General features: G+C 30.2%; 1 protein-coding gene across 2 annotated transcripts; it reads right to left on the bottom strand.

The window, feature by feature from the left end:
- Positions 1 to 5,199: 5,199 nt before the first annotated feature.
- Positions 5,200 to 7,822, bottom strand: LOC107930112 (phytochrome-interacting ankyrin-repeat protein 1). 2 transcript variants are annotated; one of them, XM_016861683.2, is made up of 3 exons: positions 7,071 to 7,822; positions 6,288 to 6,459; positions 5,200 to 5,676 (listed from the first exon to the last, which is right to left on the bottom strand). In XM_016861683.2, the coding sequence occupies exons 1-3, from the start codon at positions 7,194 to 7,196 to the stop codon at positions 5,459 to 5,461; spliced, it is 516 nt and encodes a 171-aa protein (XP_016717172.1). In that variant the 5' UTR covers positions 7,197 to 7,822; the 3' UTR covers positions 5,200 to 5,458. The 2 variants fall into 2 exon arrangements, with proteins under 2 accessions (XP_016717172.1, XP_040930311.1); XM_041074377.1 differs by having other exon boundaries at positions 7,085 to 7,815.
- Between the last annotated feature and the right edge of the window lie 8,797 nt (positions 7,823 to 16,619).

Below are 16,619 nucleotides of genomic sequence, written 5' to 3'. Positions count from 1 at the left end.
TTCTCAAAACAAACAAACAACGTTATTTCTTATGGGCTTCTCAACAAAGACAGAAAATGGAGCAATATTTTACTTAGATGAACCATTACAGGATGGGAACTCCAACTAGCAATTGAAGACATAATTTTGGTGTTTAAATTTATCTCCATTCAACAGCACAACACTGACAACTAGCAACTCAAGAAAGAGCCTAAGAAATGGGCTACCCGTGTTTTCAAAACCTTTATAAGCCTCTCCTGGCCGTAATTTTGTGTTTTGTTTCGACCATGTACCCGAAAAAACAGACAAAAAAAAGTATTAATGCACAATACATTCCTAACATTTATTGTGTGAGAAGAGTAAAGTCGGGCCAGTATCTCAAAACATATGATACAACACACGGAATTCAACCTTTAACTTAATTCAAATCCAATTTATTCTACAAAGTTCTCTGCTGTCGGCATTGACTGTATCCCCTTGTGAATTCATAAAATATTTATATCCCGGGCGGCAGGCAAACTGCTTTATTATCATTCTAGTGTTCACATTTCTACACACGACATGACTGAAAGCAAAAGGCAAAGGCAAATAGATAAAAGAGTCATTTTCATTGGTTTAAATTATTTTTTTTTTAAAGACGGTTAACATATAATATCTAGAATCACACAGGAAAAGATAATTTGTTCTTTTCCTTCTTTTACATGCGAAGAAAGCAATCAACTTGACACAGCAGGAGGGTTTTCCTTTGGATGTTTAGAGCCATAATGATCACCAAGTTGTTTTTCATTTGCTAATTGCACCTACAACAAGAAATAAGCTTTCATTTTAGCATATTACAAGATACGATACCAGAGAGAGAGTGAGAAGGATGGAGAGAGTTCGACAAATTGATTGAAGGGGTAAGAACCAGGCAACTTATATCATCATACAGCAAAAGACGGTGTATAAGATATTGTAAAATCATAGAGCATGCAATCTAATGAAACAGCAAATGAGGACTCCATCAAGAGCCAAAGAGTTGGTACCCTTGGACTAGTAAGGTTATACTGCACAGCCACATGTTTTACAATGCAATTTGAACTTAAAAATAGCAACCACCAATGTACAACCATCATCAATATGACATTGACTTTCAAAATCATTCACTCTGTTTCTTCCAACAGATGACCCCTTCTTCTTGGTCCTACCCCTACTCATGATATATCTGATGAACAACAATATAATATTAAAAGCATAGGAAATATTTTCAAGCTTTTTGCGGTTCATGAAACCAAATAGTGGGTATTTCTGTTAGTTAAGGCTTTGCTTGGTACAAAAGATGGAAAGAAAGAGGATGAAAAATTTATTAACCAAATGGTTAAGATTCCTAACAAATTTCCTACTTTGTAACTTAACCATTAGATTAACAAATTTTCCATCCTCACTTGTTTACATCCTTCATATCAAGCAGAGCCAAATGTTCAAAAACCCAAAGAGCTTGATCTTTAAAAACAATTAATCCATCCAGCCACAAGCAAAACTGGTGAATGCAAGTCCACAAGTTAAACGTGTCACTGAATGATGCTCTGGTCTTCCCTTAATTATCTCTTGGTGTGTTTGGATGAAACATTTGGTGATTTCTATCAAATTTTAACACGAAGCATTCAAAATGCAAAATTAAAATTTTCTAAAATATTGATTTCGTTAACTATTCTTTTTCTTTATATGTGCTTCTAGAAACTGATGCCACTTTAATGAACCAGGAACCATCAATTCAGTTCCATTCTTGTTGGCAATCAATCATTATAATAAAATCACATAACTTCCACCAAGCGCTAACCTTGAAATGCTGATAACAGATAAACCAAAACAGGCACCCACCAAAACATCATTTACATCACACAACATAAATTGGTAAGAAATCAGAAAAAGCACGTGCTTGAAACATGAATTTCAAAGTGGAAAGAAAAATACTTGCAGATCTCTTTCCTACCCATTAGGGCTTCTGGTCTACAAAATCTGTAAGAAATACAGTTAGTGTGGTAACTGAGATATACTCACAACAAGTGAGGGTGGAAAATTTGTTAATCTAAGCTACAGAGTAAAATGTTAGTTATGAATCTTAACCATTTGACTAACAAATTTTTCATCCTCGCTCTTTACCATCTTCTACACCAAGCAAAGCCTAAGCAATAACCTTTAAATCCCCATAACAGCTAAACCAAAACATCATTTACCTCACACAACATAAATTAGTAAGAAATCAGAAAAAGCAAGTGCTTGAAACGTGAATATAAAAGTGAAAGGAAAAATACTTGCAGATCTCATCCCTGCCCATTAGGGCTTCCGGTCTACAAACTCTGAAAGAAATACAATTAGTGGTTAACTGAGATATACTCGCAACATCTTTTACATGGTATGCATATATGGATAAAAATACAAAAAAGGGAGAAATATTGGAAGTCAAAGAATGGATATGTAAGGTTTTATTATATATCAATATTCTAAGAGCATTGTGCTGATTGCGCAAGGGTGTTGTCTTATTCAGGTGCTGCTGAAGATCAATGCATCCTCAAAGTTCTGTCTCCCGCTCTAAGGGACGCCTCCCCCAGGTCTCAAACCCACTATAGGACGAGAGTAGCCCAAAAGCCCTCTATATTCATAGAGGTCGAGGGTTCGAAACCAGCGAGAGGCGCCCCTTAGCTCTCTTCAAAGCAGGCGACAAATCTTGAGGATGAATTGCTCTTTTGTAGCATTCAGAGGGGACAATACTTTTGAGTAATTAGCATGATGCTCAATAGATATCAAATCACTAGCCTAGATATCTCACTATCTTCTAAACCTGCTGCATAAAATCCGATTTTGGGGGTGTAAGGCAAGTATGTTAGCTATTGTTTCCGCTCACACTGCAACACTGGTAGTGTAGCAAGACAAGCTGATAGCAGTAGAAATACTAGTAAAAGACTTGATCTTATTACTAATAATAACGCTTGTTATTAGGGTGAGCGTTCGATCGAATCGAATCGAATGAAAAAATTTCGAGTTGACGAATCATATTTTATCATCCTAATTTGATTTGAAATTTTCTCGAATCGAGTCGGGTGAGATGGAATTCGAATCGAATAGAATAGAATTTATTTGTTCGAGTTAAATTTTAAAAAATAATTTTGGGTCCTTGTAATCACTGTCACCCATCATAATAAAATTTATCCACCTTAATCAAAATTTTTATTAACTTTCATCACCTCATAATTTATTTATTAATCTTTTATATACCGGTTAGCTTATTTACTTGCTTAGTTTTTTCAATTATCTTTAGATTCTCGTCACTATATATTTTGGAATTAAAAAATATATTAAATGTAAAAATATGATTTTTTAATAAAAATTATTTCAAAGATAAAATGTGAATACCAATATAAAATTTTAACATGAATATTTAATGGCATAATTAATAATTTAATTTTAATATAAATATTCAATATGACTAAACAATTTAATAATATAAATAATATAAATAATATAAAATGTGAAATTTAATTTAATAATATAAATAGTAGATATAAATAAAATTATTACTATTTATGTTTAGTGATTTTTTTTGAATAATTTTGATTTTTTATTTGAGAGTAAAAGTGAGAAGTAAAAATTTAGGGGAAAAATAAAAAATTTTAGGGGATAAAAGTTTGAGGGAAAGTAAATAGGGGAGTAAAATTTTGGAGGGAAAATATTAAAAAAAATTGGGGGGATGGATTTGGGGAAGATGGGAGGTGAGATTGGAAGGAAGTAAAAGTTTTAGGGGGACAGTGGGAGGGAGTAAAAATTATGGGGGAAAATAAAAAATTTTGAGAAAAAGTAAATGGGAGAGTAAAATTTTGATGGGAAATGAATTTTGGGTAGATTGGGGGGTTGGAATAGAAAGGGAGTAAAAGTTTTGGGGAGAAAGTAGGAAGGAGTAAAAGTTTTAAGGAAAAAGTAAAAAGATTTGAGAGTTTAGGGGTAAAAATGTAAAATACTATAGTTTAATATTCGAATTATTCGAATTATTCGAGTTGTTCGAATTAAAAAACTCAACTCGATTCGAACTTGAAATTCGAAAAAAAAATTCGAGTTGACTCGAATAACTCGATTCGTTTAACTCAAAATTCAAATTTTTTTTTATTTTTTCGAGTCGAATCGAGTTTTGCTCACCCTACTTGTTATTACGATAAATTAAATATGAGATCAATCATGAAATTAAAAAAAAATCAAATTTTGATTTTTTTTTATTTTGAGAAAATGATTTTTTATAATTTTAATGCAAGCCATTAAACACCCATCAATGACCCATTAGTTTACATAATACAAAGTGAAGAAAGGAAGTAGGTTACATTGTTACCCTATATACTTGAATTAATTAATGAGCTCCATATTTTAAAAAAAATTCATGAGATTCAGACGGAGAGTATCACTTCAAATCTAGTTTTACTACTACTAGAACACGTATCTATCTTCGAAAACAAAATTAAATCATCATCAAGATCAAAGGCGATCTGCGAAGTCAGAGATAACAAAATGATTTTATAATTAAAAAGAAAAAAGAAAGAACCTTGCAGATAGGGCAGCTGACTTTGAGGGCTACAGCTCTGGCCTCCAGCTGAGAACCCTTTGGCTTTTGATTCTTCTCAGCGTTTCGCCTCTGCGCTTCGATCTTTTGTTTTCCTCGCGTCATCTCTTTCCTCGCTCCCTCCTTCGGCTTTTTCGCATCCAATACCCCGTTCCTCCTTCTCACATAAAAATAATATTATTATAGTGATTGGATGGAGGTATCCCAATCAGTGGCCGAAATCAGGACCCACCTTAGGCTAATTTTCTTTTGAACTTGGCCTGAGTCAGACTTGAGTTGGGCCTCTTGTAGATTATTGTTATGGAGACTCCATGCTCTTATTATGAAGATTAGATTTCAATTTTGTTTCCTAAAATTTAGTAAATGAAATTTTGAGCATTTTTATCACATAGCATACATTAACTTCAATACAAAGTTATAAATATTTTAAATTGTTAGAAACCAATTGATCCAACCATCCACCCACTTCAACCATTTTCAAATTTTCGATTAATTGAGTTGTATTTTGGGCTGTTTTTAATCCATACACAACGTCCTTTTTGTGCGTTTTTGTGTATGTCTGTTTGTAGTTTCACTCATTTAAAATTTTTGCCTAATAAGGGGAACCGAAGGTATAATAAAGCAGAGAGAGAGGAGAAAGAAAAACACAATATTTAAATTATTGCACATCATCAATCCTATCATATCACATGCATGTGATGTGATGAGATGAGAGTACTAATTTATTCCTAGCCGTCGGCGTCATGCCATCATATTCATATGCAAACAACAGTCTTCAAAATAAAATATATAGCAACGCACGTCACAAGCCCACTAGCGTTTATTAAAGAGAAAAAATGGAAGCACCAAACACGGGAGGAGGAACAAACAACAGCGGTTTGATATGATTGAATATCAATTTTCAGAGCTATAAGATGTCTCCCCTGCTGAAGAAGAGCCATCTCTTTGAAGACGCTTCATCTCCTCATATGCCCATTCAAGGCCAGGGCAGTAATGGAGCGGTGGATTAAATCTGCAATCATTGATGTCATCTGGCAAAAATGCCCCATTCTCTATCAGGAACTTCACTGCTTCCCTCTTTCGTTCTTTAGCAGCTGTGTGAAGTGGCGTCCCTGAGTGAAATCACACATTAAACAAGAGGCAATAAAGTCAGTAGCCTTTCTTACATCTAGATGCATCCTTTTATATCAAATCCTGAAGTTCTAAATAAATTCACCAATCAGGTTTAGCCCCGCCAAGCTATCTGTACTGTGTACACTGCTAGTAGAAAATAGATCACAGTTTACTTGAAACGAAGAGAGTAAATAGCAGGAACAACTGCAAACAAGTACAAACTTGTGACACAAAAACAATAGAACCGCAATGTTGGGCATAGGCCGAAACCTGATGATGCCATTGTGTTCTTTCTTTTTGGGTAGTTGCTACTTGCTAGTTACTACAATATAAAGTTTATTGCTTTACAATGTTTGATGAGCGTGGAAGCTTAAACTGAAAAATATTTTAATAAGAAATATAAAGCTAAACTAAAGTCGAACAATATATATATCAAATTAACAAAGTTCAAATGTGGAAAACAAATGATGGTTGGCATGGCCCAGATTAACTTGTAGTTTTTGAATTAATGGAATTACCAGGTCATAGAGTTGCCAACAAACACAAATTTTTGCTTCAATTATATAATCCACAAAAGTTGGAACAGAAAAATGTGAGATAAGATACTTACACCCACAAGCACCTTTAGTTCTTGCATCAATATTAGCACCACGTTCAAGCAGTTCATCCATAACTTCAAGGTGGCCACCCTCAGCAGCAAGATGGAGTGGGGTGACACCTTGGGATTTGGGGCCCCATGCAGCCACATTTACATCCACACCTTCGTTGAGCAGTTGCTTGACCTGTTTCAAGGAATTTTAGCTCAGCAGTCCATGGCCAAGAGAAGTTATAGCAGTGAATCGTTTGACAAATAAACACAAATAATATACCAAAAAATACCAGTCACAACAAGCTCAAAAGGATTTGGGTCTTACATATGGAACCATTCATACATGTACTGATAAACATAAGGATTTATTTTATATGTATCTGTCTATAATCATTTGGTTAAACTTATTTTTATTTGACCAAGATAAAGAAAAATTATCATGTTCGGCTCCTCCTGGGGATGGAATGCTTCTAAAAAAAATCAGCAAGTAAAACTTGTTAAGAGATTCCCCAAGGGAATTTGGGGAATCCGAAAAGGAAAAAAAATCACGGAAAAGTAATTGGAAGCTATTCCTCCCTGTATATAAATCCAGGTAAAAGAACATTTTCCAGTAAATGTAATAATCTAACATTAGCGTTGGTTTCTTATATTGGTTTAAAGTATTAGAACTATTGAGTAACTTAAGGATCCATCATCAATAGGTGGATATCATATCCGGCAACAATTATCATGAATTCATAAAATTCAAGGGTACTACCAATAAAAGAAAGAGCAGTAAAAACGGTAAATAAGAAAGAAAGAAACCTGAATGAGGTCACCTTTACGGGCTCCGATGTGGAGCATTGTCCAACCTCTATCATCCCTATCAATCCCACACCTAAACGAGCGCCTTCTTGACAAATTTCTCCGCAAAGACTGTCCTTGGGTCATATTCTTCGAAGCAATAACAAAAACCAACCAATACCGTTGCAGATATATAGACTTTTTTCCTTTAACCCGGAAAAAGTAAAGAGAACCCCAGACCAAGATTTGATTGATTAGGCGAAGAAACGCATGATATTTTTGTAAAAACGTGAAATTTTCACAAAGAGTTAGATCCCTTTCTTTTTATTCTTGGAAAACAAACAATCCCCTCGAAAGCTTAAGATGAAGAGAAAAATGATTACATGATAGAGATGAAAACAAGGAGAAGAGGGAAACAGATTAGCGAGAAGCAGAGGAATGATGAGCGACGCAGAAAGGGGAAAAAGGATTCAAGCCAGGACCGAACACACGCAGGTTTTGGAATATCACGTTGCAAGTCATCAACGAAGAAGGCAATAAAAACATAATTGATGAAATTGATTTTGAATAATATTTACAGCAAAAACAGAGGAATTGCCCAAATCATAGATCGATTCGGAGTGGGAGAATATTAAAATTTTATGAAATCGGGAAGAGGAGTAATCAAAAGAAAACCCTAAATAAAGAGGAAAACATTAAGAGAAATGAGAGGAAAGGAGAGAGCTACCACAAAGAGGATATTATGACGCCCCGACCTTACCCAATACTAGGCTTGTGAGATTTAAGACCTAAATATCTTTGTGGCATTCGCCAACTTTGGTTCTCTTGGCGATGGGCTAACGGGCCATCACTAATACTGTACCTAGCAACCCATCCAGCCCAGCCCACCACAACACAATGTTTCCCCCTCTTTTAATAAATCAATATATAATAAAATTTCGGGATAAACTCTAAAAATAGTCACCAACTATATCATGTTTCTATTTTCGTCATCAAGGTTTAAAATTTTCTATTTTAGTCTTAATATTATCAAATTTTAATATTTTGTTCAATCCTACGTTAAATTTTTAACAATGACATTTTTTTATTGGCATAACAATTAATAACAAAAAAAAATACAACAAATTTAGCGCTCAACTTTATACATTTTGTCAATTTAGTCTTAATTCTTAAAAAAATATAAATTTAGAAAAAATTAAAGAAATAAAAAATTTAAAATTTCATTTTTCAATAAAAATACATAATAGTTTTATAAAAATATATAAAAAAATTATTAAAAAATATTTATAAATAAATGGATATCTTTCTTTTTCCATTTCTTAACATGAATTTTATTTATTATAATGATAATTTTATAAATAAAATAATAATCTTACACACAAAAAAAAGGGGAAAACCCATAAAAAAGAATTATGCAAATTCAAAATTTTCCCTTTTTTTAATATTAACAATCCCAGTTGAGTTAAAAATTATAGTGTGAGATAAAAAATGGTGAGAACCAATGTCTTTAGGTTGTCGCCCAAAATGGATTTGTTGCATTTGAGGCTCTATTTAAGGTGGGCATGACTGGGGATATATAGTGAGGATAAGGTCTTAGAGACCTAGTAGGTGGAATTTAAAAGGCCATGTCAATATCTCAATAACTAATTTCTAGTTCGATGGTATAATGATGGAAGATGTGGACATCAAGGAGTTCAAAGTAAATATTATTAATACTGGTGGTTGTGGGTAAAGACGGTGCCTAGCACAGGACAAATTTGAGAAAGACTAAGGACTAATGTTAGTCGTATAATAAAAATTACTATTTATAAAATAAACTTCAAAAAAAAAAGGAAAACCTTGAATCTGATTTAAGTATTATTTGTAGGTTTTTTAAAATATTTTATTTATGAAAATATTATTTTAATAAATAAATTTCATGTCAAAAATAGAGAAAAATGGGTATTCATTTATTATAATGTTGTATGTATTTTTATAAAATCTTATGTATTTTATCATAAATGATTTTTTAAATGATTTTTTTTATTTTTTATAAAGTGGACAAAATAGAAACATGCTAATAGTTGACTAACTATTTTTATAGTTTACCCTAAAATTTAGGTATAACATCAAATTTAACCTTCAATGTTTGCATCTTTTGTCAATTTGGCCCTTTCTATTTTTTTTGACTAAATATGGTCCTAAATATTTTTAAAAGAGTCGAGTTTAACCATTAAGCTTTAAAAAGGAATCGAGTTTTTATTTTTTTAAACGAAAATACCGACTAAAACATTGAATTTTCAAACATGGCAACCCTTATGGCAATCCACATGTTCCTAATTTATTTGATTTTTTTATAAAATTTTTATATTTTTTAATTTCTAATGTTTTTGTGAACATGACATTTAAAACAAATAGTATCATGTCAATGTTAAATACACATGGACTGCCATGCAATTGTCATGCCAAAATTGTTAAAATATCAATATTTTAGCCAATATTTATGTTAAAAAAAGCGTTTTGACTCCTTTTGAAATGTTAAAAACCAAATTTAGCTTAAAAAAATAAGACTCAAATTGAAAGAAAATGTAAACATTGAGGGCTAAATTTGACGTTATGCCTAAAATTTATTTTAAAAGTATATAATATTCATAAATGAAATTTGATAAATTGTATTTGATAATAATTTTAATATATACATTAGAATATATTAAGGGAATGTTTGGACAACACAAGGTAATTGAGTGAAAGTGTAATTGGTCTTATAATTACAAAGAATTATAATTCTCTAGATGTGTTTAGTTGAAAAAGTGTAATTACATCGTAATTCTCTATGTCATATTTGGTAGCACAAATTGTAATTACATAGTTGTATATTTTATATTTAAAAAATATATTAATTACTATAAAAAATTATTAGTATGATAAAAAAATTTCTAAACGAGTAACAAAAATTAAAATCAAATCATTATATGTATTATGTTAGTCTAAAAACGTAATTGATAATACGATTAAACATCATATGCAATTTTATCTAATTGTTCTAGTTCACATTTGTTGAGTTATTTCTTCTTAAATATCTAACATATAGTCATTATCATCTTTTGTTAACCATTGATTGAGTTCATTGTCATCGTCATTTGAATTTGAATATGCATTATTAAGATTATCAACATCTCTTCCATGTACTATACGAAGTATGGACCCTCACAATTTTTGTTATGTTAATACAATATAATAATATTTATTTATGCTATACTAAGGGGGAAATTTACATAAATAATATTAAAATAATAATTCATTACCCAAATAATATAGGCCTACTTTTATTTACCCAAATGATATACTTTGAGTAGTAAAAAAAAATTGGGTTTCCAAATGTCCAAATCAGCAAAATTGGTGCCGATTTGGGCGTTAGGAAATAAAAGAAAAATCATATTAAAAAAGTAAAAGTTTTAAAAATAGAAAAATAAAAGCTCTTTAAAATTATAAAAATAAAAAAATCTTTAAAAAATTTAAAAATATAAAAATTCTAAAATTCAATGTTATCTAAATCAATCTAGACCAATTGGAATAAAAATTGGCTGCAGTATTGGTCTAGTGAAAGGTAAAAAACTAGTTGGTCCGCTGATTTTTGGTCAAACTAGTCTAGTCCGGTTTTTATACCATTGAATCTTGAAATTTTTATATTTATAAAATATTTTTTTATTTATGAATTTTAAATATTTTTCATATTTTTATTTTTTAAAAAATTTTAGACTTTTAACTTTTTAAAAATTTGATTTTTTTAAATTTAAGTATTTTAAAGGGTATGGACCAAATTAACAAAAAAATATTGTAAATGTTAAGGGCTAAAAAAATTATAAATTTTAAAAATTGTTTGACCCATGAATTGATACAAATTGATTGGCCCAAGCTAAAAAACCATTTGAATTGATAGTTGAATCAATTTTTATAATTTTTAATTTTTTATAATTTATTTGCTTTGAACCAGTTGGGCCAGTCGTTCTGGGAGCCAATTGGTCAAATCAGTTTGAAATTGGTTTAACTATCAGTTCAATCAATTTTTTTAGCTTGGTTTGATACCCTAACCAATTTCTTGTCCAACTAGTCTAGTCTGTGTCTCAATCACATTTCGAAGCCTTGAAAGTATCAAATTAAAGAGTTTGCAAGTTGGTGGTACTTGTGTCTATCACTATTCTCTCAAATGGTATCATACAACATGATATGGTGCAAGAAAATCTTTTCTATTTGCATAATTCGCACTAACCTTATAATATTTGTGTTCATAGTCCAAATAGTATGTAGTTTTAATCATAAAAATTATATAAACTTAATTTGAAGAAAGATTTATGATAAGTTACATCCTTTTTTATAATATGTAAATTAAGCCAAAAATATATAAAATTTATAATATATAACATTTATAAAAAAAAATGTTTTGTAAATTGTCCTAAACTTTCACAACATTTCTTATAAATAGTATATTTTTTCATAACTTAAAAAATTTATTTTCTATAAACAAGTTATGATAAGTAAAGTATATAACAATTTTTCATGAACAAATATATTATTTTTACAATATATCGCATGGATGCATAAATAAGTTATGTTCATACTTATTGGTTATAAGTTTTTATAAATAAATATAAATATCGAGTGGAATTCTTTTACTCATTTCTCTTGGTAATCTATTATTAACAACTTTTTTCCAACTTCTTTCACTGTAAAGAAAAAAGAATATGAGATTTGTTAGGATTTTGACCTGATTAAACAATGAACAAGAAAATAGCGGAATAAATTGAGAAATTGAATACACAAATTTAACGTGAAAAAACCCCTCCAAAGAAGATAAAAAATCATGGGCAAAGATAATTTTACTATAGTGGCAAAAGAACGAAGAGTACAAAAGATGGAGATAAAAACAAAAGCCTGAAAACCTGAAAACAAAGAACCCACAAAAAGTAAACACAAAATTCTCTAAATGTGTTATGAGTTCTAATCTCTAATGGGTATCTTTTTCTAAGGTTGTAAAAGAGCCTATTTATAGGCTAAATTCATAGGTCAAATAATAATAAAATAATCTAAACTAATCAGTGTTTGATTGAAACAAGTAAACAGAGTTTAACTGAAAGATTATTTCTCAAATTTGACTGAAAATAGGAGTCATATTTAATAAATCTCCACCTTGACTCATATTTAACAAGATTCATGACTTGGTTCAAACAAGAGAAAGAAACAAACATAAAATTATTCATAGATATTCACGATATGTTCCCTATGGTAACTGGGTTCATGAATTATGGCCACCAAACAACCCAAGCAGCAAGGTACATTAATCAAGGTTTTATGATTACCTTATCCCACATTCTGATAAAGAGAAACATTTATTTCAAGATACAACCTAAAGCCTTTTCCAACATCTTATCTTTCTTTGATTCTAGAAGACACCAAGATCCATTTATAATCTATATATTCTATCTATTCTACAATAGATAGAAACCTAAATCAAATCATGCAAAATATTTTTTATAATAATTTTTTTTGCAATAGTTTTAGAATTTTTTGAGATTTAAATAATATATTTTTTGTTATAACGTTATAAAATACGCAAATTGATTTCATAATACAATTTTTTAGGATTTATAGTATAAGATTTTTTTTGCCATAACCATCTCAAACACTCATAAATGTTCATGCTTGTAATAAAGTTTTTATAACTCGTATAAAAATAATTTTTAAAAATTGAATTTGTATGTAATTACTTGCGTAATTACTCCTATTCTTACCCCCTTAGAATTGAAAGGTATAATTGAGGTGCTCTAATTACACTCGATTCGGTAAGATCCATCAATTATAATGGTTATTCAAACATACCACCTTTTTGTAGTTACAAACAATTATACCCAAACCCAATTATTAGGTAACTTTCTAAACTCTACCTAAAAGTATATTTGATAATTACTTTTAGATAATGAAATTTGATAAAAAAAGTTTTGAAAATTGTTTGTAACTAAAAGACAACAAAATACTCATATTAAAAAGAGTATTCTATATTATTATAAATCACTTCAATATGGATGTACATAACTCCTAAACCCTTTTCATTAATTGACGAGATAAGCTCCTAGTCAATTTATTACGAAGATAAATATTTTATGAAACAATTAATTAAGCTTTATTTCTTTGTGCTTAATTGAAAGCAAGAGGGTTTATAACTTGAGCCCCTTGTAAGTGAAAAAAAATATACGAGAGAAATATTCATGTATCATTCCTCTACTATTTACTTGTTAGTATTCTTTTTATTTTATTATAACAATTCGTTTTCAGTGGTGTAAGAAATAGTAGTTTCGGGACCACAATTTTGACAAATGATTCAATATTTTATTATTTATTTATTATATATAGGGTTATTACAAGGTCGTATTAAAATTTGGTTAGAAAATTTTAACATTTAGATAGTTAATTAAATAAAAGGAACTAAATCGTAAAAGCTGCAAAAGTTAATTGCTATTAGTTAAATGTGTTAAATGACTATAGAAATGTGAATCTATGGACTTAAGTGGTAATTTTACCATATAGATAGATAGTGGACGATTATGGATATTGTTAGCTAATTATTAAGGTTATTTTTAAGGGTAATTTGGTAAATAAGTAAATAAACAAAAATCTAATAAGAAAAGCAATATTATCTTCTTCATTTTCACTTGCCAAAACTGAAAAAAAATCATTTTTATCAAGCTTGAAGGTTCGATCAACCCTTGTTCTTGCATGTAAGTGATTTCTTATTCTGTTCTTAGTGATTTTTATGTTTTTGAGATCATTTTAGCTTAATCTAGCTAACTCGATGGTTAATTTGTAAAACTGTTAAACATTTTGAAATGTGCTATTGTTGAGTTTGTGAACTTTTTGAATTTTGATGATATTTTTATAAGCTTGATAGCTAAATAGGATAATTTTGTAAAGTAGTTTTTAGTTATTTTAATGTTTAAGGATTAAATTATTAAAGTAGTAAAATTTCATGAAACTATTGTGAAATTGTGAAATATATGGGTTGTACAGGGACTATAAGAAAATTTTCTGGCTTGGTTTAAGCTTAAACGTGTTCCATTTGAAAGTTTTGGGTTTAGGGACTAAATTACATAACGTGTAAAGTTTAGGGGCAATTTTGTAAGTTGATAAAAAAGGGCTTATATACATAAGCTTGATTATTTAAGTTGTTTGAAACAATTAATTGAATGAAAATTATTATTTAGATCAAGAAACAAATCAATCGGACACAAATAGTGGAAAACCAAAGTTAGCGGAATAGTCGTCGGCATCGCATTTGTAATTGTTTTAAGTAGGTCAGTTCGTATGTTTGTTAAATTGGTTAATTGTTGTTGTTGATGATATGATAACTAATATTTACATTATGAATGAATTAAACAGTTGATATATATGGCAATTAGGAAAAAAGATTTAATTGTAGTACTAGCTAAATTAAGGTTTATGTTTGAAAAATGAGATCTATATGGATCTATGTCTAAAATGGTTTAATGTGTATAAGTTAAATGGTCTAGACATGGAATGTGGCCCGTTTGAACCTCGTGAATACTTAGGATACAAATGACATGTCAGTAGGGTTAGTTACTATTTCGAGTACTGGTTGTGGATGTCCTACCGATGGTTGAGGTCCTGCATTTGTTGTGAATTCTCCACAGCTCGTTTAAGCAGCATCGTGTAGCTTAACATTCCAACCCACAACTTGTGTGAGCAGACCCATTTTACCACTTGTGTGAGCAAATACAATTATAGCTTGTGTGAGCACCGTGCTTGTGTATCTGACGATATTTCATTTGTTCAACGGGTGATAAATGTATAAATGAATGGATATATGAAATATTATATGATTTTGGCATGTAAAATGGAGGATTTTTGTATGAACACTTTGAAATGAAAAGAGTTATGTTATTTGAATGTGTGATGAATGAATTATGTACTTTATATGTTTACTTATAAAGGTTCCATGTCATGATAGAATTATATGTTTTTATTGATGACCTTACTAACCTTGTAAGATTTATGGTGTATAGGAAATAAATGTATCTATGGTTTAGTTAATGAATCTATGCATGAATGGTTTGAGTAAATTATTGTTCGATAAGGTTAAGTTTAAATTATACGAGCTTACTAAGCATTAGTTACTTACATTAGTTGCTTTATTTCCTTGTAGATCATCGAAAATCTCGGACTAATGGAAGTTCAAGTCGGAGCACACACTATCCATTTATCGACTCGGTAGAATTTTTAATCATTCTAGTTTGGTTATAAATGGCATGTACTAGGAGTTTCTAAGTTCATTTGCTTATAATGATGTTGTCTGAAACTTTGGTTTTTTAAGGTTTATGGATGTGTACATATTTGGTGCTTTTGGCTTAATTATGTCTATATATATATGCATATAAGCAAGATAATTCTTGCCTTGAAAGATATTATGACTAATTATGGTAAGATATTATGACTTGAATATTAGGCACTTGAAGGTGAATGTGATTGATGAATGTGAATGGTTTAATGCTTGAATTGTGGTGCCAATGAGGGCATATTGGTTAGGCACTTAGGTTGGATGTTTTTAGTTTATTGTGGCATGTGTCAATGTGTTTTGAATAAGTGAATGGAAATGGTATGGTTTGGAATCTAAGAAATGGTAGTTGAAATGACTTGGTTTTGAAGTTATTTAGGGTGTACATGGTCTAGCACACGATTGTATGCCACACATGGTCACTCTACACTGTCATGTGGCCTTTTTGATATTTGGTACAGTATTGTCCACATGGCCTCAGAGAGTTACATGGCCTGGTGACACAATCGTGTGACCCTAAGTTACAAGGACTCAGGTTGTTACATAGCTTGGCCACACGGCCATGTTTTTAAAACACATGGTCTGGGTTCTGTCACATGGCCTAGCCACAAGACTGTGTGACTCATGTTTTCAGTTTTTTGTACATTTTTATGTTTTGTTTTAGATTAGTCCTTATTTGTTTCCAAACTGATTTTCGGGCTATGTAAGCTCAATTTAAGGCCCATATTTGTATATATGCTATGAATAATGATTGGTTATGAATATTTGATATTTAAATTCATATATGAATTTTTTTATATTGTTAATGAATTTGTTATCTATCGTAATATTCCATAACCCTAGTCTGACTTTGGAGACGAGTTAGGGATGTTACATTTATAACATGTTATCAACATAATTATCTTCTTTGATTGGTATTAGAATAAATAGAAAGTAAAGATTAATCCTATGTACAATTAATAGCAAATCTGAAATGTGCCTCTTAAACTATAAAGACCTATCAAACACCAATAGGTTTTTATTTTTGTATTAAACAATAGAAAAAGAACAAAGTTGATTAAATTTCCGTTCTTGTTTTATCCTTAAATTTCTAGATTATATTTGATCATCTTGTTAATTATAACTATTATGTTTATATTTTTAAATGCCAAAGCTTTATAAATATAATGTATTTAATTATTTTTATTTCTTCTGTCTGCGATTATTATGAATTTTTTATATACATGTTTTCTTGTGATTTATAAAAA

Source organism: Gossypium hirsutum, chromosome A08 (assembly GCF_007990345.1).
Source record: "Gossypium hirsutum isolate 1008001.06 chromosome A08, Gossypium_hirsutum_v2.1, whole genome shotgun sequence".
Classification (NCBI taxonomy): Eukaryota; Viridiplantae; Streptophyta; class Magnoliopsida; order Malvales; family Malvaceae; genus Gossypium; species Gossypium hirsutum.
The sequence above is the reverse complement of the archived record's forward strand: the minus strand, read 5'-3'. Positions and strand labels throughout refer to the sequence as shown.